At 48.3% G+C, this 25,202-nt stretch overlaps 1 protein-coding gene across 3 annotated transcripts in view; it reads left to right on the forward strand.

The window, feature by feature from the left end:
* LOC133348875 (breakpoint cluster region protein-like) overlaps positions 1–25,202 on the forward strand; it is a 125,772-nt gene that overhangs the window by 54,467 nt on the left and 46,103 nt on the right. For all 3 annotated transcript variants that reach the window (XM_061561950.1, XM_061561947.1, XM_061561949.1), the window contains exons 3-13: positions 2,452–2,556; positions 3,720–3,905; positions 8,690–8,797; positions 11,285–11,345; positions 12,255–12,307; positions 13,419–13,553; positions 14,726–14,847; positions 15,397–15,565; positions 20,301–20,420; positions 23,576–23,651; positions 23,852–23,956. In XM_061561950.1, coding sequence (XP_061417934.1) covers positions 2,482–2,556; positions 3,720–3,905; positions 8,690–8,797; positions 11,285–11,345; positions 12,255–12,307; positions 13,419–13,553; positions 14,726–14,847; positions 15,397–15,565; positions 20,301–20,420; positions 23,576–23,651; positions 23,852–23,956 — 1,210 coding nt within the window. In that variant the 5' untranslated portion in view covers positions 2,452–2,481. The remainder of the gene's footprint in view (positions 1–2,451; positions 2,557–3,719; positions 3,906–8,689; positions 8,798–11,284; positions 11,346–12,254; positions 12,308–13,418; positions 13,554–14,725; positions 14,848–15,396; positions 15,566–20,300; positions 20,421–23,575; positions 23,652–23,851; positions 23,957–25,202) is intronic.

Raw genomic sequence — 25,202 nt, forward strand, 5'->3', positions numbered from 1 at the left:
GATCCATTATTTCTGATTTTGCGATACCTTGTAACCCCTGGCGCTAATAGCGCCCCCTGTTATTTTCGAAATACTCAACACCCAGAGATGGACTCGGTGTTCCTTCCAATGCCTCTTGTATTGGAATACAGTTTAGGCTGGTTATAAGCACACCCCTTGGGAGCAAGGCGAGGTGAGCTCATATCCGAAGTCGTCTGCTTGTATCAGAAGTTGCCCCTTGGTCCCCTCCCCCTCTCCACCGCCCTCAACGAATGTATAAGCACACCTTATTAGCACGCTTCTGATATAAGCAGCCGTGCTTATAAGGTGTGCTTATACCAGCGTCTGCTTTGTTTTTAAGAGTCATTGTTATCCATTGAATAATGGTGACCGAAAGGGAGAATTGCTGCTTGTGTGTGTGTGTTGCTGTTGTTGATCGGGCACCACACCCAGCTGTTCGTGTTTTATCCTCTTCCCCAGCAGATGTTTCGGTCCCAAGTTCTCATTTTAAGGGGCGTAACGGATAAAATTGCTCAACTCACAAATGTGCGCTTGAAATATATAACCCGTGAAACTATATATTTTTTTTATTCAGAACAGTTTTTTGTGTTTAGTTTGATGTCCTTCCCCTGCACCTCTGATTAGCGCGGTTGGCTACGTACGGTGCGAAAGAAGTTCAACTTACTCTGCAATCCATACTTTAAATAGATTTAGTTGTATTATCTCCCCGCAATTGATTTATTAATTTAATCTTTTAATCCACTTAATAATGAAGCTGCTCCCAACAAACACCTGCTTTCCGGACGGTGATATTCTGTGCGTTGTCAAGTTTTCTCAGTACGGTCCTTAATCATGGTCAAATTGAGCTGGGAGACATCATGGCTAATGATGATGATTAATGCCATGAAAACCAGGCTTTCTATGTACGGTGTTGTGCTGCTAAGATTACCCGCGCCCGGCAAGGAGAAATAAAAAAATTAACCTGTAAAAACAAAGTTTTTCACTATAAATCCTTTGTATGCGTGGTGGCTAGAATCCTCTGGTCCTCTGGCTTGAGATGACTGCCACCTATGGGTCAGATAATTGCCTGCCACCATTAAGCAATTGGTAATTAAATATAAAAAAAAAATTCCTAAAAAGTGTAAAGTTATGGAAAACATTTTTCACGAAAATAAATTGTCACGCACAACGAGTTAGTGTGCAAAATGTCAGCTCGATTGGATCACGGGAAGTGGGTTAAAAAACGACCGAAAGATTTGCACGGTCGTAAGCGTGCAAGCAAGCAAGCAAGTGAACTTAATATGAAGGATTTAAAAATATCTGGATTTGGATGTAACGTTCTGATCGCTTCATAGCTCATCGGATTCCTCCAGTGTCAATAAATATTCTGATTCTGTAATGATCTGGCCGCATTCATGTCGCAAGAACCCTCCATCGCCCGACGCAGCCAAGCAAATTCAATTGTCACCTGCGCAAGCGTTGAACGACCCGCCAAATGATAATTGGTTCTTTACCCTTCTATCTGGCAACAAAACTGACACCTTTTTGCAAGGAGTCATGTTTGCATAGACCGCAATACCTGCAGTCATAAATACAAACAAAAGACATAACTCTGATAATGTGCACTGTCCTTGAAGTTGATTGGTCCACACCCGAGACAGCTTTCCTTCGAGCCTAGTCTCATATGGGTTGGACCAGATGACGCCAAAAGGCGCCTTTTGGCGTCATCTGGTCCAACCCATATGAGACTAGGCTCGAAGGAAAGCTGTCTCGGGTGTGGACCAATCAACTTCAAGGACAGTGCACATTATCAGAGTTATGTCTTTTGTTTGTATTTATGACTGCAGGTATTGCGGTCTATGCAAACATGACTCCTTGCAAAAAGGTGTCAGTTTTGTTGCCAGATAGAAGGGTAAAGAACCAATTATCATATTTTTACTGGCAAATGAGGTCCCCATAGTGTAGACCCGCCAAATGTTTCAGCTCGCCGTTAAAATGAAGAACGGTGCTCGCATTTACATATAGCAATTAGATGCGACGCTTTGGTTATTGTTGAAATTATGCCAAGCACCTTCATTGAAGTCCAGGAAGTGACGATGGAATCCAGAAAATACCTGCCCGTTTCGGCGGTCATGGTATCATGCATGCACCTAGCCCGGCACAGATAGCATCACTGCTGCTCAGTGGCTGCTGGCGGGCGTTTTTTCCCCCCGTCACATCTCAGTTCTTAGAACCTGGCCTGGGTGTCCCCTAGGTCACCTTAGCCTAAATAAAAGGACCTGCTGCAGTGTATACATATCAGCGCTGTAGAGACAAAGACGGTCAGGCATGGTGCTGACCACACAACCCATTTGTGCTCCATAGTGACCTTAATAGGCACGTGCTACTGTAACTTATCCCCAAACTGTGTGCGCTGCTAAATCTGGGATTTCTTCACATCTGTGTGTGTGTGCGTGCCTTCTTGTGTTGCAGGCGGAGGCCGATGAGGAAAAGGTTTTGACCATGAGGAAGCTCGTTCTGTCTGGCATTCTGGCCAGCGAAGAGACCTACCTCAACCAGTTGGAGGGCCTCATGCTGGTGAGATCCAGATGAAACCGCGCAACACACGCACGCACCTCCAGGAGACAAATATCCCCCTGCTCATGTCGCCTGAATAGACTGTCAGGACAAGTGCTGTGAGTGCACGCTTTTGAAGGCCTGCACGGTGCATGAGGGGGTGGGTGGCCAGTATCACGCCCGGCCGCCTTTGTCACACCAGATACTCGTTTGAGGAGAGCACACACACACACACAAGCATGACGTCATGTTCCAATCGGCATCAGGTCATTGAAATGACGATTGTAGACACAACCGGGCAAACTAGCAAGCAGTGCGTGACTGTGTCGGACAAAGGCCTCGGATGCTGATCTCACAGAACTACTTCTGAAGGTCAGTAAGGCCTCTTTAGCCAAATAAGGAGCACAGATTTATAATGCCCTGCATATATTGTTTTGTCGCATATCAACCAAATAGAAAAGTGTTTGTCTCTGGCTCGTGGGCCCTGGTGCAGTTATACTGCCTGCACAACTCAATAGCTATGCCACTGACATTACCCAAAGTGTCACCCACTGGTCAACCGCGCTTGTCATCCAGTCACACGGCATGGCTAGCACCTGGGCTGCTCTGGCCCCGGGACCTAGGTGCAATCGCACCGTCTGCACACTCAGTGTCTACGCCCCTGTTGCCGCCCAGAATTATCGAGTGATCAATCGCTCAACTCGCATCGCCCAACGTTTTCGACATATGTCTGTCTGCAAGTCGGTGCGATTATCGCCCCGAAGCGTTTTCGTGTTTCTGCATCATTCATTGCCCGAGCGACGGTTTAAAGGTAAGTTTGTCATTGTCGAACCTCTATTGTAGGAGATGTCATTTAAACATGAATGTACGTTTGTGGCAGCGTTCTCAACTTCTCCAACAGCGCGAGCGTTATTATCCTCCAGATTACATCCCCTTCGCTGCTCCGCTCTATTTAATTTGCCCGCTTTTGTTTATTTACCGGGGGCAACATTGGCACGTAAAATGAAGATCGATTATTTTGGCAACCCAGCTCGCTCTCGCAAACGAGACTCTGTGTCCCCCCCCCCCCCCGGCGCCCGCTTCGACGAAATCAAATTCGGACGTGAACCCAATCTTTTTGGCGTTTCGCTTTCCTGTGTCCCCCTCCTCCCCGGCTTTCCCTCGCCCCCCCCCCCTCCTGCCAGCCGCTGAAACCGCTGAGGGCGGCTGCCACGACGTCGCAACCGCTGCTCACCAACGTTCAGATCGACGCCATCTTCTTATGCCTGCCCGAGATCCTCGCTGTGCACCGCGAGTTCTACGAGGGCCTGCGGCCTCGCGTGCAGAAGGACGACGCCTCGCAGGGCGTGGGCGACCTCTTCCTCAAGCTGGTCAGGGTCTTCTTACGTTGTCTGCCCGGTTGCGCTGATTGGAGTTGTATGTACGGTTGTTGTTTTTTTAACTAAAACTATTTTTTTACTAAAACTATTTTTTTTGTACCAGGTAAGCCACCTGGCCACAAATTACAGCTCAACGAAATTGCCTTAACATCGTGTGGACATTTATAGCAGCCAAATACTCTGAACACACGATGTTGATTCGAAAAATGTGGGGTGAAGAAAAAAGGCGAGGGAGATAACATCTCGCCACCATGGCACCCCTAAACTTAATGTTATATTTCAATAGGAGCCCGGTACAGAGCACAAACCGCCGACGCAGGGAGGGGGGTACAGAGAAACACTGCGGGCCACAAGGGCCAAAACACTACGAACCTGGCCGGTTTTAAAGAAGGGAGGGAGAGTGGGCTCGCCGCCCCACCAAATGGGGACCACGAGTGGGGTGTATGTGTTGTATGTATGTATGTTGAGCTGCTTTCGCGCCGTACGCAGCCTAATCGGAAGTGCGGGGGACAATCAGGGTGCTGCGTGTGGCGAGATATGATCCAGGAGGTCAGGGATTCGGTCCCGATCCTGATGGCTGTTGTTTATTTCGAGTTTGCAATTCGCAAGAGCAGGTCAATCCCTAACAAGTACTTAGACTTACGCGAGCTAACCCAAAAACCTTTAATATGAATAACATTGTTGCAAAAGCCTACATGTGTTTAACTTCAATAATGACACCGCCAATTACTCAATTGGGATTCGACACACACACAGAGCAGCAGCGATCGTCGCCCCCTACTGGCAGACTCACGACCCAGGTCACTCTTGCAAATGAGACTCATCCTGCTTGCCTTGACTTCTCACACTGGTTATGCAAAAGAAACTTGAAACTACGCGTACGGCTCCGCGAAGCGCAGGTTCCGCACGAGTTGGAAAACTGCGTCCACATCTGCGGTGCAGTTCCCCAAGCAGAAGAATACCGTCAGGGCAGATCTTGGGGGGCGCGCGTGCAGTCTGCGGCAGCCGCGGCATCTGGCGGGGGGTAGGATTCGTTGGCGAGGTGTGATGGCGCCAACAGCTTTGGCTACGATGACATCTTGACCTGGATCAGACTGAGAGCGAATGCATTGGGTGTCAATGTGCCAATAATAAGTGCTGGTGTGTAATCCCTCCGTACGCTTGCTGGGTTTTCTCTGGCTGCTACAGTTTCCTCCCACATGCCCACGTAGGACCTTCCTAAAAAAATCGTCAGGAGACTCGGGTGTGGCTTTCCTGGGTAATTAAAGGTCAGAACGATGTACAGCCGGCTCGGGTGTTCGCTTAAACCTTCAGTTTTTATACCACTTTTTGCGACGTCGGGAACTTGGCAATCGACGATTCGATGAACTTACACCAGAACAGTATGTGCAAGTGAAAATTTTGCAGAGTTAACCGACGGAAAAAGTTGTTGGTTGTGTGCGTCAGGTGGCGAGGTTGATCCGGCAGAGATATGGCTGGCAATGGTGAGGCAGCAGTCGCTGTGGGTAAAAACAAAAAACCCAAAACAGATGCTGAGTCCATTTTAGTTTCGCGATCGGGATGTGACACAATGGGAAACATTTGTGCCTTGTTTCTGCATTGTTATAATAAATAAATAAAAACCATGTGAACAACCCAACCAATAATAAGTACTGCATATTCTCAGATTAACATGATTCATTGTAATTTATATGACTACAGGCAGTCCCAGGGTTACGGAAGGGTTAGGTTCCTGAGAACGATCCGTAACCGTAACTTTCCATATTTTGGAAATGTAATAATTTTGCCACAATCAGCGGTAAAATCCCATCGCCGGAAATAGTTGTGTCTACCCTACCCGATTACTAGTTCCTTTTCTCTCCGTACTGTATCGCACTGTCATCCGTTTTCTGTCAATCGTATCGCTGTACATACGCTCTGCACTTCCTATTATTTCATTTAATCGAATATTTACCCTAACACCACCCATAAATAAACCAATGGAACATGTACTGTATCAAGTTGTTTATGAATACCACGAAACGTTTAAATATTAATTGTTAACAGAAAGCAGTCACTTCCGAATGTTCGCTTACCGTGCATTAGGCTAGGCCTAGGCTTCTTCGATCGCTGTTGGCTGAGACCAGAAGCCATCGAAGTGTAATTGTGTTAAATAAAGTACATACAGTAAATAACTCATGAAATCAACTTAAAATGAAGAAAACTTGCAATAGAAACATGTCGAAAAAAGATAGTTATAGGCACGGAAAACAAACAATTACATAATGCTACAAAAGCTAAATAATTATGTAACGCTACAAAAAAATAATTACCTTAATCCTAGTGAACCTCGGGCTCGGTGAAGGCTTAAGGTGGCCCACCTTATGCCTCGCTCCGCGGTATTCGCAACCTCACTGCGTTGCACTACTTCCGCTTACGTAACTAACGCAAAAAATATCCGCATCTTGATTTTGTTTTTTCATGATTTATGGGAGCATTTCTGTCAAGTCGGATTTCCCTAAGTCGGTTTTTCGCAACCCTGGGATTTAAAGTACATTAAAATACCTCTTCTGGTCTTCGCACCTGATAGGCTCACAGTGATGCCATCAACTTTACTCTATTTAAGACCGAAAAGGGGAAGACTTCTTCACAATTCTGGCTAATTGCCTGATAAAGCTGGTTGTTGTAATCACCAGAGAAATGTCGTACACAAATTGGCAATGTTGTGGGTGTACTCTCCAACACACCGGTGTGCTGAAATAGTAACTCGTTGTGACGTCTTTGTTCACGTGGCACACCTTACTAATTGGCGGTGCCGGGTGCTAGCGGGTTTAACGACACATTTATATTAACGCGATCTAACCCAGAAAAAAACCTTCGTGGAAAAGAATCATAACAATAACTGAACAAGCATCCTCCCCTCCCCCACCGCATTTTGCCTTCACCAACGTGCTTGGTTTCACGCTTCAACACACCGGTGGGCTAAAGCAGTGAACTATTTGTCTTTTGTCAACGTGACACTTTTTTACTGATTGGCCGTGTCGGGTGGTGGAGGGTTACGACACATTTATAAATAACGCGATCTAAACCCAAAAACGTTGATTATGAATAATATTGGTCGCGAAAGCCTACGTGTTAAACTCACTGTTACCTCCGCAACACAAGAACCACTCGAGCACCTGGAGGAGAGTTTGCTCGATCCAAGGTGTTCACTGGAACAGGCAGAGTAACCAATTTGAAAAGGGCCTCTGAACTGAGCCACAAGAGAACAAAGGAAGGCACGGGGCGACGAGAGCTGGTTCAGAGCTCACTTTGCCCACTGACGTTAGCCGTGGCCGGGAATCAAACTCGTGCATAGCATTCGGCACTTAAAAAATGCAACACTCATTCCGTTTCGATTTAAAGCTTTCGTGACTGCAGGGATTCATGTTCTTGGCTCTTTCGGTAAAGTCACGTAGAAGGGAAATAATAAAATAAGAAAAATATAACATAATAAAATACAATTCTCACGACGTTTCGGCCACAACGCAAGCAGCCATCCTCAGGTGAAGAACAGGTCTGTCGGAAAGACAGCGTCTGACCTGTTCTTCACCTGAGGACGGCTGCTTGCGTTGTGGCCGAAACGTCGTGAGAATTGTATTTTATTATGTTTTATTTTTTTTATTTTATTTTTTCCCTTCTACGTGACTTCACCGAAAGAACCAAGAAGACTCATTCCGTTGTTAATTATTATAGTTATTGTAACAACAACAAAAATCACCGTTGTTCTTACGCCCCCAACGACAAGAAGCTAAAATCGCCCTCGGCAGAAGTGTTTTCAACCAAAAAAAGAGACCCTGTCGCGTTACGACGCCACGCGTATTTCTGAAACCTGGGTTCAGATAAGGACGAGATCAAAGTAAGTTGACACACCGACTATTATGTTTTTGTTTCATGCAGAACCGGTGCAGGAAGGGGGGGGGGGGCAGTAAGGTGGGGTGTGAGTTGTGTTTCGTGGCACGCGAGCTGACCTCAAGCCTGCGGGTTCACGTTTATTTCTCCAAACAACAAAAACCACTTTACTCCTTCTCCGGCGATTGTGCGACTATAAACTGGGCGAGCAGCAACTAACGGCATCTGTCGGCTGACGTTTCTTTTGAAAAAAAAAATGTCCACGTAAATTCTGAGTGCAACAGCTAAAGTTTCCCTGATGTGCGGCAAGTAGTTTGCACGTTGCGATAAAAAACCACGGTGGGCTGAGTTTGATTATTTGACAGAGGTTGAATGGTAATAATTTAGTACATTTGGTATTTGTGCCATTCTTCTTTTTTAAGAGGCGCCAATGATAGCTCATTGATGTGGCTTTTACCATCACACGTGGGAATTTATAGAAGCAGCCAAATAATTTAAATGTGCGTTTTGTAAATATGGAGGGCGCAAAACTGGAGGAGCCGGAGAACAATCCATGTGACCACCACAGGGAGACAAATCACGCAAACTCCAAATATGCATCGGGCATTTTCAAGGTCCAGGATCGAACCCACGACCTCCTGCATACCAGGCGAGGGAGATAACATTTCGCTACTGCAGCACCCCAAGGGAAAGATGGCTTTGGCTCAAAAAATAAAACCAAGATTCATCAACAAATCTTGAGTATCATTTCTGACAGCCATTCCACAAGGCAGATGAAATGGTAATGCCGAGCAGATTGATGAATTCACGACATACGAGGTCAACAATGTTGAAACGCGATCGAAGGAACCATGCTCTCGCAAATATGAACCATCTGTGTTTGTGTTTTTTTTTCCCTTGTCCAGGCCAACCACCTTGACTACTACAAGAAGTTCGTGGACAACTACAAGACCGCGGTGGAGATGGCCGATAAGTGCAGCAGCGCGGACGCTCAGTTCGCCAAGATTTCAGAGGTTTGGCGGAAGCTGCAAAAGAGTGGCACTTTTTACATTTTCCCACGACGCTTGTGAAAGTGTAATAAGAGCCTATGTCCGGCTCACGTGGTGATCGGCTCTGCCGGTCCCGCTTTACAGCCAATGGGGGGAGAGCCTGGGAGCATGGCCTCGGCGTGATCACGGGATGTCAGCTAGGGTGATTGGTTCTGCTGGTCTTGGCCTCAGCCAATGGGAAGACAAGTCAGGGGCGTGGTCCCGGGAGTTGATGGGGGGGATCTGGAACATTCGGCGCAGGCTATTAAGGATTGGCTGGAGGGTACCACGTGACCCAGGCGTTAAATAAGGGGAGAGATCAGAGACACGTGGTCAGACACGGAACGAAGAGAGAGAGAGGGGCCACGCGCGAGCGGGGCTCCGGGTGCCACGTGGCGGTGCGTCTCTTGTGGGCTGTCTGCCCACTTCCCGTTGCCTGCCAGCAACGGGGAGTGTTTGTGAACTGAAGAAGTGAAATAAAAGGACCGATTCCACAAGCCGTCTCCAAGAGGTTTATTACAAAAGCATTAATGCATCAGCTTTGTCCGTCCATCCATTCGGCTGTCTTGTCTGTAACACGGTAACACGATGGCTCTCGTAAAGATGGAAAGTTGCGTCGTTATCAGGAACTTACCCTGGAGGAAACGGTCACAATTTATAGAAGTGATTCCAAAATGTGGGAGATGAAAACAAGTGCTGGGAGAAAAAAAAAAACAGCGACACGTGCCGTAATTTTGCCGTGCGCGTGGCATCATCTCGTTGTCGATAATAGTCGGGATACCTTTCCAGGAACAAACACATGTTGGATAGAGTTACACGATCAACGCATATGTATGCGTGATTTTTGGTCCTTTTGTTTAAAGTGACCTTGTAACACATCTGACTCGATTTTAATGAGGCTAGCACCAAACCTCTCTCTTAGAGCCCAAGTCTTAACCTTTACCAGTCCTGGCACTTACCCTAATCCTGACATACATTGTTAATGTCAGCATTAAAAAGAGGGATTGCCTTGTTAACGCTTAATCCAATTTCACAGGGCAAGCCTTATTAAAAGCTGCATTTGCATTTAGGACTATTTGCTTTTTGCATTACAGACCTTGCGTTTTGTCGGTTCCTGCAGTGTGAGTGTGCTAAATGGCCTAATAGGAGTGTGTAAATGGGATTAAACAGTGGGGAGTAGAGCACAGCGTTTGTATTTCGAGCAGCTTTCCTCCATTGTACCAGACGGAGACAAAATATCCTCCGTAGTCTTCACCAGCCTGTTGGGGCGAGCGCTGTGAGTGAGCGTTTCCGAAGGCCATCGCGGTGGTTTGTACAACACCGTTGCCGGTCGCCTTCGTCCTCCCACTGCCGATGATCACACGCTTGCGTTGAGGTCAGAGGTCGCAAACGGGTTTTGATTCCTTACCCGTACCCGGCCGCACCAGGGTCGCAAACGGGTACCCGTACCTTACCCGATACCCGGCTACCCGTACCCGGCTGGGTATCGGGTAGGGTACGGGTACCCGATTGCGACCTCTCGGATGAAGCCATGTTGCAGGCACGGGTGGGTTGATTCTAGGAACTTGAATTGTGAGAAGAGACAAGACGTTGGGAAATGAGTGACAAACGGTTACTCACCAGTGACTCACGGCCTACCCGTACCCATACCCGGCCGCACCAGGGTCGCAAACAGGTACCCGTACCCGGCCGGGTACGGGTAGCCGGGTATCGGGTAGGGTACGGGTATCGGGTACCCAATTGCGACCTCTGGTTGAGGCTGAGTTGAGGTTGAGTTGACCAATGAGAGGCCGAATTCTTGTTCAGATATTCGTCGTTAATGTTGGCCCTTGACAGTAATGAAACTCGGGTCACGGGATTCCGTGCCAACTACTGCGCCACAACCACTCCACCCCCTGTTCTCCAAGACAAACAGAGGCAGAGGAGGTCATGGGTTTGATCCCAACCCTGACGCCTGTTGTATATTTGGGGTTTGCATGTTCTCCCCGTGGTAGTGTGGATTTTTCTCCTCCACGTTTAGAATCAACGTACTTTTTAGAGTATTTGGCTACTTTAAATGTCCACGTGATAAGCCACTTCGTTGAGCTATCATTTGTGGCCAGGTCGCTTCTGAACAAGAGCTACACAGCTCAGTGGGCCTTACCCTGGTAAAATAAAACAAATAGTCATCGTAGTTGAGGCCAGCACAATACATAAAGGGGGTGGGTGGCCAGCACCACGTTTCTCCAGTGCTGATGCTTACACACCGCACCACTCACTCATTGACGTCTGACTCGATCTAGGGGAGACCTAAGACCGGTTCGGATTTTCGTCACCGACGTTGGCTTTGAGTGCGGATTGTCCTCGGGTTGCCGGGGTTCGTAGGGCGTAGCACGCAAACCGCTGCGCCACCGCTCCCCACTCTTGTACGTGTATACGCTGTGCACGCATTCAACTCCATACGTCTCGTGTCTTGTTATTGTTTTTATGCAGAGGTTAAAGGTGAAGAGCTCTTCTGGATCCAAAGAACAAGCAGGCGCATCGTCTCTGGAAGGTATCACAGCGAGGGACTCGGGAGGCAGTCTGTGTATCAGGCTTTTATGTCCAGACGTGAGTCTAGCCCCAAGCTGCAGACTCCTCGTTCTGATCCGGCAGACTGGATGATCACGTGAGTGTGCGCGAGCGGCCGACGTGACGTGACGTTGAACGCGTACCTCCAGGCCTCTCGCTCGCCTCTCTCGTCTCACTTTTTCTTATCAATAAACCCCTTCAGTCATAATGCAAACAAAAAACACAACTCTGATAATGTATGCTCTGTCCTTGAAGTTGATTGGTCCACACCCGAGACAGCTTTCCTTAGATATTCATATTCTTAGGTTTTTTCGGTAAAGTCACGTAGGTAAAAATTTTAATTAATAAAAGTAAAATAAAAATAAGATAAAAATCACGACGTTTCGGAGGCAACACAAGCGTCCGTCTTCAGGTGGAACCGTCACAGCACGATAGCTAGTCTCACATGGGTTGGACCAGATGACGCCAAAAGGCGCACAACTCAAAGACAATGCACCGTCAGAGTATGAGAGCTCGGGGTAAGCATTTACACCATTGGAACCTCATTTGCCAGTAAAAAATAAGATAATTGGTTTTTTACCCTTCTATCTGTCAGTTTTGTTGCCAGATAGAAGGGTAAAAAACCAATTAACAATAAACCCCTTATTCCTCGTCCTACAGCTCTCTCAATCTCTCATTTAGCTCTCGCTTTCACCTCGCTAATCCGCCTCTCTTTGTACCTCGGCAAGGCGCATATCCCAGCCATGTCGCTCGGCGGGCCACTCCACAGGCCCCGTCCGCGGGCGACGTGGCCAGCTGGCCCGCCAGTCGCGGGAGCCCTCATTTACACCGCCGTGTTTCCCATCCCGTCGGTTACAATGGTCGTTGTGTCGTGCGCGTGTTTCCCCGGCAGCGCTCCTGTACAAGCCCGTGGACAAAGTCATGCGCAGCACGCTCGTCCTGCACGTGAGTACAACTCGTGACGCAGACACCCTGCGGACGGAAACCCGCGAGGCACCGCGTTGGATTTGTTCATCGCATAAACGCGCGCGAATCCCACGACCTCGCAACGCCGAGCTGACGCGGCGTAACGGTTCGTACACGGGGATTTGAAATCCAGAGGTTGGCGGATCTGTTCCGTCTCCTGGCGCGCCAGTTGAAGCAAACGGTGCAAGTTTTTCACCGACCCCGCTGCCTCTATCCACCCTTCGCCGCCGCACCTCGGATTAGCGCGGTTGGTGCGAAAGAAGTTCAACATACATGCGTGCACCCTGCAGGATAGATGGCTACACCAGAGTTAGTCACTCGGTAGGCCGTGTGCGGTGTTGGGTAAAGTGTTGGGTACGCCTCGAGCTCTTCCAACGCATTGGAAGAGGAGACGAGAGTTCGTCCTGGCGGGGAAGGGGGGCGGGTGGCCCTTCTGCCAGCAGTGGCCTGAATAAGCAGTTGCAGGGCATTGCACCTTTACTTTTTATTATTATCACTGGCCAGCCAGAGATTTAGTGATCAGAATCATCAGGACCAAAATCTTTATTTTAGACTGGAGGAATCTGATGAGCCATGAAGCTCATTTTCACAGATGTCCGGTAAGTGATGCTACACGTCACCCTTTAGATATGGCAAAGGAAGGGGCATGAAAATAATCATTTCACTTGCGAATCTCTTGATTTGTTTACTTAAGGATATCTCGCTCATACGGGGTTTGCGATTCATTAAAAAAAATCAGATTAAGTGCTGTTAATTTGAATGAGAGTCTTTTTAAAAAAAAATCCATAGCGCTGATGAAAAGTGCAGGTCACTCGTGAAGAGGAAGAACCAAACACATCTCCTTAATATTTATTCTCATGACAGCCTATTTCACAGATTGACTTAATTTTCCTGAAGAACGAGCTACGCTATTATTGCGACAGATTCCACCTCAGGTCCATTTTAAGCGGGTAGCTGCTGTCAAATAAATATGTAAGTCGCAGCACACGGCACCAGGTTTTGCTGCTATCGTTATCACCACCATCATCGTCGTCATCAGTTAAGTGTAGCCGCTACGTCTTCTGCCACCACGGTGAATCGTCGCGAGCAGGACCTGCTGAAGCACACGCCGCGGTCGCACAACGACTACCCGGCCCTGGAGGAGGCGCTGCGCATCTCCCAGAACTTCCTCTCCCACCTCAACGCCGAGGTGACGTCGCATCGAGCGAATCTGCGCAGGGGAGAGGTGAGTAGCCGCCCCCGCGCTAACGGTTACGCCTCGCAGCGTCGCTCGCTAATCATATGTTGAATTTCGATTTAAAGCTTTCGTGACTGCAGGGATTCATCTTCTTGGTTCTTTCGGTAAAGTCACGTAGAAGGGAAATAATAAAATAATAAAAATAAAACATAATAAAATAATTCTCACGAAGTTTCGGCCACAACGCAAGCAGCCGTCCTCAGGTGAAGAACAGGTCAGACGCTGTCTTCTCGACAGACCTGTTCTTCACCTGAGGACGGCTGCTTGCGTTGTGGCCGAAACGTCGTGTGAATTATTTTATTATGTTTTATTTTTTTTATATTATTTCCCTTCTACGTGACTTTACCGAAAGAACCAAGAAGAATAATATGTTGCTCAGAGGGAGCCGCTTGCCCTGCGCTCTGGTCCCCAACTCTCTTATTCCCGCCCGACCGTTTGAGCAGTATTTTTTCACAGCCAAACTTTTATTGCGGGAAATTTATTTTATTTGATGTCGACTTTTGTTCGCGTGGTATTCTCAATTTCTCCTCCAACTCAGTTGGTTTTGCTCTGATTTCTGTTGGCGTCATTGGTGTGCTTCAATTGCTCTTTTGACAGTTTTGTTTGCCCTGGTCACGCTTGCAATGAGACCATCCTGGTCTCTAGTTCTCACCTTAGTTGAACAAATAAACTTGAATCTCGCCTCGACTATCGCCTCCCCTTCTCTACCTCTCCTATTCCCCTTCCCTAGCTGTCCCCTAACCCAGCGGTCCCCAACCTTTTTGGCACCAGGGACCGGGACCGGTTTCGTGGAAGACAATTTTTTCACGGACGGGGGGGGGGGGGTGTTGATCATTGGGTCCTTCCCTCTTTTCAAAGAAGCTCTCCAGCGACGTTTGTTTTTTACTCATTGTGGCTACTAGGGGTTAGCAGCTTGTGGGCTTACCAACACTGTGACTGAGACAAGTGCACAGTGCGGGAAAGAGGCGCGGACGGAAGTGGGGGCGGGCCACGCGCGGACTCACCGCTCTCACCTTCTGCTGTGCGGCCTGGTTCCTAACAGGCCATGGACCGGTACCGGTCCGCGGCCTGGGGGTTGGGGACCCCTGCCCTAAGCCATCCTCACCTCTCCTGTCTCCCCCGTGTCGTTATTCTAACGAGGCCGTGCCGCTGTCGTGCAGGGCTACTCCATGCTGCGCGACGGCTTCCTGGTGGAGCTCGTGGAGTGCTCCCGCAAGCTGCGTCACGTGTTCCTCTTCGACAAACTGCTCCTCTGCACCAAGCTCAAGAAGCAGATCTCGGGGTGAGGGCTCTGGCGCGTGACGTTAGCCGCTGTGGCGGCCGCAGCAATCGAAACGCGGGTTTTTGCCAGCTTCACGTCGCAGTGTGCAAACCACCGCGTTGCGCCCCCCCCCCCCCCCCAGCCCCTCACCCCGCCCCTCATTGACATGTCGCTGGTGTTCGGCAATAACGATTCCGTGGCACCGAGACAATGGAAGGACGAACTCGGCGATTTGCAGCCATTTGGTGGATCATTACGTCGCAGGACCGGGAAAGATGGCGACATCTTGGGGAGACCTTCATCCAACAGTGGATTGATCATGCTGCTGCTGCTGATGATGATAATGATGATGATGATTTTCAGTTAAGTGCCGATTTTAATCATGTTAGTCGGAGCCAACCGATTAGCACGGTTAGGCCACGTATGGTGCGAAAGAATTTCAACGTACGTACACACGTACATAGAAGCGTGATACGGCGCAAAACTCTGGCGCTACGCTCGGGAGCTTGCGGAGGAGCATTGCTCCGGCTCACCGTGCCACCTGCCGCCCTCTCCTCGTGCAACCGTCAGGAAGCAGCAGAACTACGAGTGCAAGTGGTACCTGCCGCTAGTGGACCTGAGCTTCGTGCCGGTGGACGAGACGGAGAGCAGCCCCCCCATCCACGTGGCCACGGAGGAGGAGCTGGAGGCGATGAAGGGCAAGATCTCGCAGATCAAGAGTGAGATCACGCGAGAGAAGGTACGGGGAGCACTCACGCCGCACTCCGCTGGTTCGCGAGCCACGGGTGCCACGTGCCAGCGAGCCAGTGCACCAGACGACCGCACGTGACCTAGGATGGGTCGAACAACCTCCATCTCTGACCCGATAGCCACGGTGGCGAGATGTTGACTCCCTCGCCTGGTATACAGGAGGTCGTGAGTTCGATCCCGACCCCGACGCCTGTGTGTTTGGAGTTGGCGTGTCTCTCTCCGTGGCCAGGTCAGTGAGCCTTACCTGGTACAATTTAAATATTTCGTTTAGTTTTAATAGATTGGTAGTTGGCATCCCATTTTTCCTTCTGTAGGGGGAGCAACGAGCAGACGTGTTCGGATTTGGGCAACTGCAGTAGAATTTGCACCACTTGTCCATGAAAAACTGCTGACAAGATGAGTCGTTTATTTTCTCAGCAGTGCATGCCAGGAAACGATGCTGGCGTAGACCCGAAGATAAATGTGCATATGTATGGTAACATTTGCAGCATGACTCCACTCATGGGTAAAAAATAAGCAGATATTAGGAAGCCATTTCACACTGTGGGATGGGAAAAAATGCTTGTAGTCTAGCAATAATATAAATAAAGGGGGCTTGGATAATAGGAGTTTGCATGGACCCTACAGCTGCCACGGATAATAGGGGTCATGGGTAATGGGGCTGCGAGTAAGAGGATTTTTGTACAATTATTTTAATAAAAAACATCTTCTGATGAATGCCAGATGCCTTTGGCTTCATACATCATGGATCTGAATTGGTCTCTGACTTTGTAGATCAAATCCTTCCAGTCTCTCCTCGCCCGGTGGCCGGGGCTGTTAACCGACCGCCTAAAACCCACACCTGCCACGTTTTTATTTCATCGAGTTTCACCGTAAAAGTCAAAACTAGTCCATGGTTTTGCTTCATTAACCTTTTAAGAAAACTCACGTGGGGAAAACATCGTTCTTGGAGGGCCTGTCGGTGGGAAGGTTAACCGGCACTTTATTTCCTTTATGGAGATTAAACAAATCTGTCTCAGCTCTTCAATTGCCGTTCCTTTAATCGCGCACGGATTCTGTTGCTCATTATTTCCCCGGTACAGCAAAGGTAGCTATTATTACGACACGCACACCATAACAAACTCGTCGCTGCCGTTTACATAATGACTTAATTAAAGTGCGGCGGAAATGTACAATTAGTGTAATTTTTCCCTTCATTAAAACGCAGTCGCTGCTGCTCAAAAGCCTTTTCGCCCAGGTTTGGATGTAATTACCACCGTCTTTAATGCACCTCTGCGTCAGTGTTGTACTCGGCTCGTAATCATCGTCAGGGACGCGTAGATGATGAAGGCTCGTTGCGGGAACCAGTGTCCACCGCGTTCCACCGCGTTGTAGACGGAGGCCTCCGTAGGGGTAGGCCAGCATCACGACAGATGTACGTATGTATGTTCAACTTCATTCGAACCCTACGTAGCCATTCTTGCTACGTAGGGGAAGGACAATGAACAAAACACAAAAAAGCAGTTCTAATGAAATGAGTTTTAAATCTAGATGATTTAAAAGTGCACAGCTCCAGCGGCTTCCTAATATCGGAAGGAAGAGCGTTCCAGACGGCCGAAGAGGTGCACCTGAAAGCGCGCGATTCTTCGATGGCGGGCCAAAAGACGAACCCACGAGTCTCTGGGACGGCCGATCGGATGTTGCCGTGATGGAGAGGCGTTCCAGATCCCACACTTCACGCGATCGTGCAAACGTAGGGCACGGCATACGTGAGAGTCGCTCCTCCATCACGGCAACTGTGAGGGTCACGGTCGGTGTTCGGAGAGGAGAGTGAGGCATTTGTCCACGGTATCGCTCGCACTAATTGTCTGGCCAGCCGTGAGCCCATCCGTTACCGTGTACCGAGGGTACATCGGTGCCAGTGGAGAGGGGGAGGGTCACGTACCAGTAGAGGTCACGTACCAGTAGAGGTCACGTACCAGTAGAGGGCACTCGCGGCCAACAGGATGACTTGGAATCGCTCGCCGTTGTTTTCACGTCGGAAAGACTCGCCGAACGTCGGGAACCTTTTGCAGGAGGGTCCTGCGAGGTTTTCGCATTTGGGAGCGACGCTGCTGAGTTTAATCCCCGGTGGGGTTATTTGCTTCAAGAAATAAAGAGTGGCTTGAAGGAACGGAAGGTGAGTGCTTAGATGGATGTTGCGAAGACCTCCGATTAGCGCAGTTGCACAAGAGCGCAGAAGTGTGGTCACCACATCTACGCCTCTATATAAGGAACGAAACGGGTGGACTTCTCCACAATTCTGGCTGTCGCCTGATGAAGCTAGTTGTAATTGCTGGCGAAACGTCGTACTCAGATTATAAATGTTGTGGCTTGGCTTTCCAACACACTGGTGTGCTGTACTAGTGACGAATTGGCATGTTCTGTTTACGTGACAACCCTTACTAGTTGGCTGTGTCGGGTGGTGGCAGGTTCAACGACACATTTATATATTTATGCGATCTAAACCAAAAAAATTCTTACGGGTGCGAAAGAAGTTCAACATGCATACATCAGCGGGGGATGAGTGGTATTATCGAGAACGTAAGGGAGTGGGTGAGAATTAAATGGGTTGGTCACGTGTTGGGCAGAGGTAACAAAGGTGCATTTACAGAGATACAATTAAGCTCTCTATAAGATGGAAGAGTAGCGGGTATGGTTTTATTTCGTAGCCTAACACGGCAGATAAAGAACGTTTTAGTGTGTAGTTGGTCATTCTTTTTTTTTATCTCATTCCAAAAAAGTTTTGGCTTCTCACACGAGGTGTGGGCTGGAGCGCATTACTTCTGATGGCCCTTGGCCAGTGATGGGAATATCACATTCCTAGGGTGGCAGCCACAGCCATAAAGTAGAACAACTTACTGATGGCTTTGCTATATAAGTGTCTGGTTTAAAATAAACAAATCAAGAATTAGCCCTGCAGTTTATTGCTCATGCAACTGCTGGCGGAAGGGTCTCCGCTAAGTCGACCCCACGGCCTGGATTCGAACCTACAACTTTACGTTAGATTATGCAGTATATAATGTACGTTTTTAACCATCACCTTTTCACCACCCGGCAGAGCGCATGGAATCAAGTTGTCACGTCATGGGCGAATACCGAGCTTTGTTAACACCAGATAGTGCTGGTTGTAAACCTCCAGAAGGTTGTGGGCTCGATCCCGACCCTGACGCCTGCCGTATATTTGGAGTTTGCATGTCTCTCTCCTCGTGGTTGCGTGGATATTTTTCTCCGAGTCCTCCGGCTTTTCCCCTCCACGGTTATGAACTTGCGTTAAGACAATTTAGATATTTTTGCTGCTATGAATGTCCAAATGATGAGCCACTTTGTTGAGCTATCATTTGTGGCCAGGTCGCTATTGAAAAATAAATTAATACCTCAGTGGGCTTTGCCTAGTAGGATGGGGATAGTTTAGTTTTATTTGCACGTGTTTGGGCGATTTGTTTACCTTTCTTGTACTTCCTACTCCTATCGTGTTTTTGTATTGTTTGTTGCTGTAACGTCCTTACCCACCCCGACTGGACATCTGTGAAAAAGAGCTTTATAGCTCATAGGATTTCTCCAGTATAAATAAATATTCTGATTCTGCTCCGAACGTTGGACAGAATTGGCAAAACCCTTGCTTGCTTTTCAACTTTTTCTCCTCCGGTTTTACCGAAAAGCCACATCAATCGGCATGTTTGCCCCATGACGTGACGACTTGATATTGATTGGCTCCGTTGGGTGGCTGGAGGGTTATTGTACGAAAACAAAAAATCCACAGAACACCTTCGCGATATAACCCAGGAAGAAACCAATTACGAATCGTCATAATGTCGGTCGTGAAAGCCTCCGGGTACAATTAACCGTCCCACTGTAAGAGCTGCCTGAGCCATTTCGCCGCAGCCACAGAGCCATTTACAACTCCAAAGGGAATTTTAAAATCGCTCATTTGAGCGAGCCATATCAAAGCGGAAAACCACGCACGGAGCAATATATATAGGAATATATATTATAGGAATATTATATATATCCCCACGCGTGCGCTTTTCCGCTTTGATAAAGCTCGCTCAAATTAGCGATAAAAATATATATTTATTTTAGCATCTTCCGCGGCATTTGCTGCGCGCCCTAAAAGACGGATGGCTCTTCGTTTACACATGAAAGGGGCACAATCACGGGGCGGGTTGTCCGGGCCTTCCTCCTCATCCTCGCAGCCCCAATGCATTTTACATAAACCTGTCCTCATGCGCAGGTCGTGCGAGCATGACGTGACGCACGTGTTGTTATTTGCGTTCGGGGTGAAAGTGTTTAGAGGTTTTCCTCTCCCCCATGTCATGTCCTTGCGTAGGTTGTTGTCGTCGATGTTGCCCGAAGGCTAATGGCACTCGGGGGCGAGCGGCGACGTGACGGTTAACAGAATCGTGTAGAATAATTACTTGTGCCGGAGGAATCCGATGAGCTATGAAGCTCTTTTTCACAGATGTCCAGCACGGGCGGATCACAAAGTTACTCAACGCACGGCGGCAATCTGAGTTCTATGAACCCGACGAGTTTGATTCTCGGGCTAACATCTTCAGTGAATAGTGCAATTAGAACAGCCCCCCGCCTACTCTCCTCACCCTCCACCTACCCTCTCCACCCTCTGCCACCCTGACCCTGCCTACCTTCTCCACCCTCTGCCACATTGACCCTGGGTCTACCCTCCCCCGCCCCTCGGCTGACAGAAAGCGAACAAGAACAGCCGCTCGTTGGAGCGGTTGAAGAAGAAGCTGTCGGAGCAGGAGTCGCTGCTGCTGCTGACGTCACCCAGCATGCCGCTGAGGCTCCACACGAAGCACGGCAAGGTACGCCGGCCCACGTGCCGGTCACAGGAACACGCATTGAGATTTCATTTTTGTTTTAGATTCTTTCGCTGCTCTACAGGGTGGCGCATAAGTCTGGAATCATTGGAAAAATAATACAAAAAGGGCAATGATAACGCTTTTATTTGCGTAATTTTCTTCACAAACTTTTTGGGACTTGTGCTAAAATGAGCGAGGAATTTCAGTGGGTGTGTCATCGTCGGTGGATCTCCTCGACAGTCCACTGCGTGGTTTATCTTGTATGGATCCCGTTTCCCTGAACTTTGCAACAAGTTTGCTAAAACAGCTCTGCGTTGTTGGCTCGCGGTCTGGATGCAGTCTGTTACATTCAACGGCGACCTCCCTCTGACGCCGATTTCCTACGAGCAGAATTATCTGGACTCGTTGTTCCTTTCTCGGATACATCTTGGGCCTGCAGAAACAAAACAATATGATTGAGTTGTTCTTCCTTATGAGGCCAGACTCATGAGCCACCCGGTAGATGTCCACGCGATGGGCCGCTTTTGTTGGGCTGTCATTTGTGGGCCCAGGTCGCTTCTGTAAAAGAAGTTGAGACCTCGGTGGGGTTTTGTCAGTTAGGATGGGGATGGTTTAGGTCTCTCTGTATGTTCTAGATTTGAAGCTTTCGTGACTGCAAGTATTCATATTCTTAGGTTTTTTCGGTAAAGTCACGTAGGTAAAAAAATCTAAATTAATAAAAGTAAAATAAAAATAAAATAAAAATCACGTTTCGGAGGCAACACAAGCTTCCGTCTTCAGGTGGAACCGTCACAGCACGCTTGCTGTATCAAGTAAATGAGAGATTCCAAGAGATACTACCCCGTATATATACTGGTTGAGGGGAGGGGGATGGGCCAGGGCAGGCCCACTTTTATTATTATGGTAAGGTGCGGCTTGAGACTACGGCTAGTCTACATAACAAAGGACTGAGCCTTTATTATGGTAAGGTGCGGCTTGACACTACGGCTAGTCTACATAACAAAGGACTGAGCCTTTATTATGGTAAGGTGCGGCTTGACACTACGGCTATTCTACATAACAAAGGACTGAGCCTTTATTATGGTAAGGTGCGGCTTGACACTACGGCTAGTCTACATAACAAAGGACTGAGCCTTTATTATGGTAAGGTGCGGCTTGACACTACGGCTAGTCTACATAACAAAGGACTGAGCCTTTATTATGGTAAGGTGCGGCTTGACACTACGGCTATTCTACATAACAAAGGACTGAGCCTTTATTATGGTAAGGTGCGGCTTGACACTACTGCTATCTGTATGTGTTTGTGCGATTTCGTTTGCCTTTCTCGTGCTTGGCACTTGCGTCGTGTGCTTGTATTGTTTGTCGTTGTAACGTCTTTACCCCGTGCCCCTACTGGACATGTGTGAAAAAGAGCTTCATAGCTCGTCGGATTCTTCCAGTGGAAAACGCACTAGGGGTATGTAGAAGCAAATGAAAACGAATGTCCCAACACGTGCATGTTACGGCTCTTCTGTTCTCTAAACAAGGAGGGGCTTTGGCAGCAGTGGAACGGTCCGTGTGCTCTGGGTCTACTAATGAGCCAACAGTGTAAACAGCTTTGACAAACAATAACAATAAAAGGCTTTGCTTTCAAAAAAATCGTTCTCGCCGCTTCGTGGCACGGCGTGCATCGGTGTGTTTCTGCTCATTATCAACGCAGTTGAGATCTCTGCTCAAAACCCATTTACCTTTCGTTACGACAGAAGTGTCTGACCAGAGAGGCTTGCTTGCTTTTGTTGTTTTATACATAAATCATGAATATTTATTTATACTGGAGGAATCTGATGTGCTATAAATCTCTTTTTCACAGATGTCCAGTAGTTCGCATGTGTGATGTCAGCGGTGTGGCTTTCGAGCGTGCAGGCGGTGCAACTGCCCCAGGGCCCATGAGCTAGGGGAGCCCATGGAATGGGGTGGGGGGGGGGATTGAACAGTGGGGCTACCAGGGTGCCACGGTGGCTAGGAGATGTTAACTACCTCGCCTGGCATACAGGAGGTCGTGGGTTCGATCACGACCCTAACGCCCGATGTATATTTGGAGTTTGCGTGTTCTCCCTGTCGTCGCAGTGGATTTTTCTCCGAGTCCTCTGGTTTTTCCCTTCACATTCAGAAACATGCCCTTAGAGTTATGTAGCTCAGTGGGCCTTAGCTGGTAAAATAAAAAGTAGTTACGTTTTTTAGTTTTATTCCCTGCACCAGCATCCATGCCAACCACGCTTACGCCACTATGCGATGCCACATTGTAAAGACCCCAAGATTCGATTGCTCCGTAATCGTGAAGTTAATTGACTGCGACTGACATTGGGGCATGGTGAACAATTAGTTGATCTCTGATCCGATTTTAACGCATGTGGTTCGGCGTGGTGTCCTACGTTCCGCTACATTTTTTTTCTATTTTACCAGGTAAGGCCCCCTGAAGCAACCTGACCACAAATGATAGTTCAACGAAGTGGCTTATCACGTGCAAATTTATAGCAGCCAAATACTCTAAACGAATGTTTATAAATGTGGAGGGAAAAGCCAGAGGACTCGGAGAAAAATTCACATGGCCACAGGGAGAGAGATGCAAACTCCAAACATAACACAGGCGTCGTGGTCGGGATCGAACCCACGACCTCATGTATACCAGGCGAGGCAACTAACTTGCTGGATGCTCGTTCAGAAATGTAAATTCCCTTTCGCTCCAAACGCTTTGAACGTCTTCGGGGACCGAAACTCCTGGGCACATGGAACGAAACATCGGACGTCATTCCAGCGCGTGGAGCGAAACGTTGGACTTCATTTCCGAACAGATCGCGGTTCAAGCCGACAACACATCGGAGGGGATATTCAGCACAACTGAAAACCTGCACAAAATAACCATTGCCATCGTTGTGAAGACTCTGATTTACAAAATATATGAGCAGACAATACGCCTCCTTCATATATCACGGACCCCGATGCAGTTGCACCACCTACACATTCGAAAGCTGTGTCACTGGTTGTGTGTAATTTTTTCATATATATTTTGTTTCTACGTGCTTATCTATGATGCAAAATGACGCATCAGCGTTGAAAAGTCTGATGCACTCCTGCATCTCTGACTCTCCCCCCCTCTATCCCCCCCCCCCCACCACCAGCCTTACACCTTCCTCCTATCGTCGGACTACGAGCGAGCCGAGTGGAGGGAGGCCATTCAGGAACAACAGAAGAAATGTACGTCACAGAGACCACCGTGTCGCCCCCCACCCCCGTCCGCCTTTTGTGCGTACTCATCGGAGCGCGGTGGTGGTGGCGGCGACGGCTCGCGCTCGTGTAAATCCGGCAAACTGTGGAGGCGCAAGGGTTTGGTGGATCGAACAGATTTGTGCACGCTCCGTAAAAACCTGCTTGTCCACGTTGCTTGTCCGCTGCAGGCACCGACAGCTTTTCTCTGAGCTCGGTGGAGCTGCAGCTCCTCACCTCATCCTGCATGAAGCTCCAGATGGTTCACAACATCCCGCTCACAAGCAACAAGGACGGTCAGAACTCGCCGAAGCGTAGTTCCTCACTCGCTGTTTTCCAGGGCTCGCTGGCGGACCCGGGGGTTGTAATTGCGCGATGTAATCTTGATTGTAATTATCGGCTAACAAGTCCGTTGTCATTGTACAATTAACCCCGGGGTCTTGGACCTGGGTGTTTGGATGAGCCACGCAACTTGTCGCCACAGCAAGAGCGAGAGGTTGTTTCCTATCCCAAGTATGAAAATAATAAGCCGTAGCGAAAGCAAGCTGAGCAACACTTTGTCAAATCAGTTTTTGAAAGTAGGTTTTAAAACCCAGGGATTTGAGTTGTAAATGCTTGGATATAAACTTACAAGCAAAGGCAGGGTCACTCGGTTGCAAAATAAATGAGGGGGTACAAATATTGGGAAGGGGAATGGGTAATATTCCTGAACATTGGTTGAGCCTGTATGGTGAGAGGGTTGTGCTTGCTAGACCACTCCAGGAATCGGCTGATATTTATAACGTTGTTTTACATGTCATAGGACTTTGAACATCTCATTTCCGGATGTCTAAGTATTTTTTTTTTTTTATCTGAAATACGAATGACATTTTTCACTGAATGATGGAATCGCGTAATAATAAATTCCCTCGGAGTACCGTTCGACCAAATCTCACTCTGTCCCCGAATGGCTTGTCCGCCACCGAGCGATAGCGCGCCACGTATTTCCCAGCGTTCTCATTAAAAAACCACTTGCATCTCTTGAAACTCCGCGCATCTGTTTTGATAGGTTAAACCAGGGGTGTCCAAACTTTTTGCAAAGAGGGCCACATTTGATAAGGTGAAGATGCCCGGGGGCCAATAGTTCCTTCTGACATTGTTTTAACCACAAAAGTTACGTGGAAATACACATCGTTGTAAAACAATTTTCATTGTCACAATTACCTTTATTTTTCAAATGACAATGTAACCAAATATAAGCTACTCAGGCAGACGTGAACAACTCTAAAAACGCAATTCTGCCTTTCATTCAGTCAGATAACATTGAACAAACTGTATAGAATACCTTACATTTCCATGAGTTTTATGATGTATTTATTCTGACAGAGCTAGCGAGCCATAAAAATAACACGTTATAAGACCGAAGCTGCGGGCCGCATGAAATCTGCCCGCGGGCCGTGATTGGCCCACGGGCTGGACTTTGGACATGCCTGGGTTAAACGTTGCAGTGTAATATCGGTGTGACGTACGGCAGGGGTCCGCAAAGCCCGCAGAGAGACCCCC

This window comes from Lethenteron reissneri, chromosome 28, assembly GCF_015708825.2.
Source record: "Lethenteron reissneri isolate LAM-NWPU_2019-01 chromosome 28, ASM1570882v1, whole genome shotgun sequence".
Taxonomy (NCBI): domain Eukaryota; kingdom Metazoa; phylum Chordata; class Hyperoartia; order Petromyzontiformes; family Petromyzontidae; genus Lethenteron; species Lethenteron reissneri.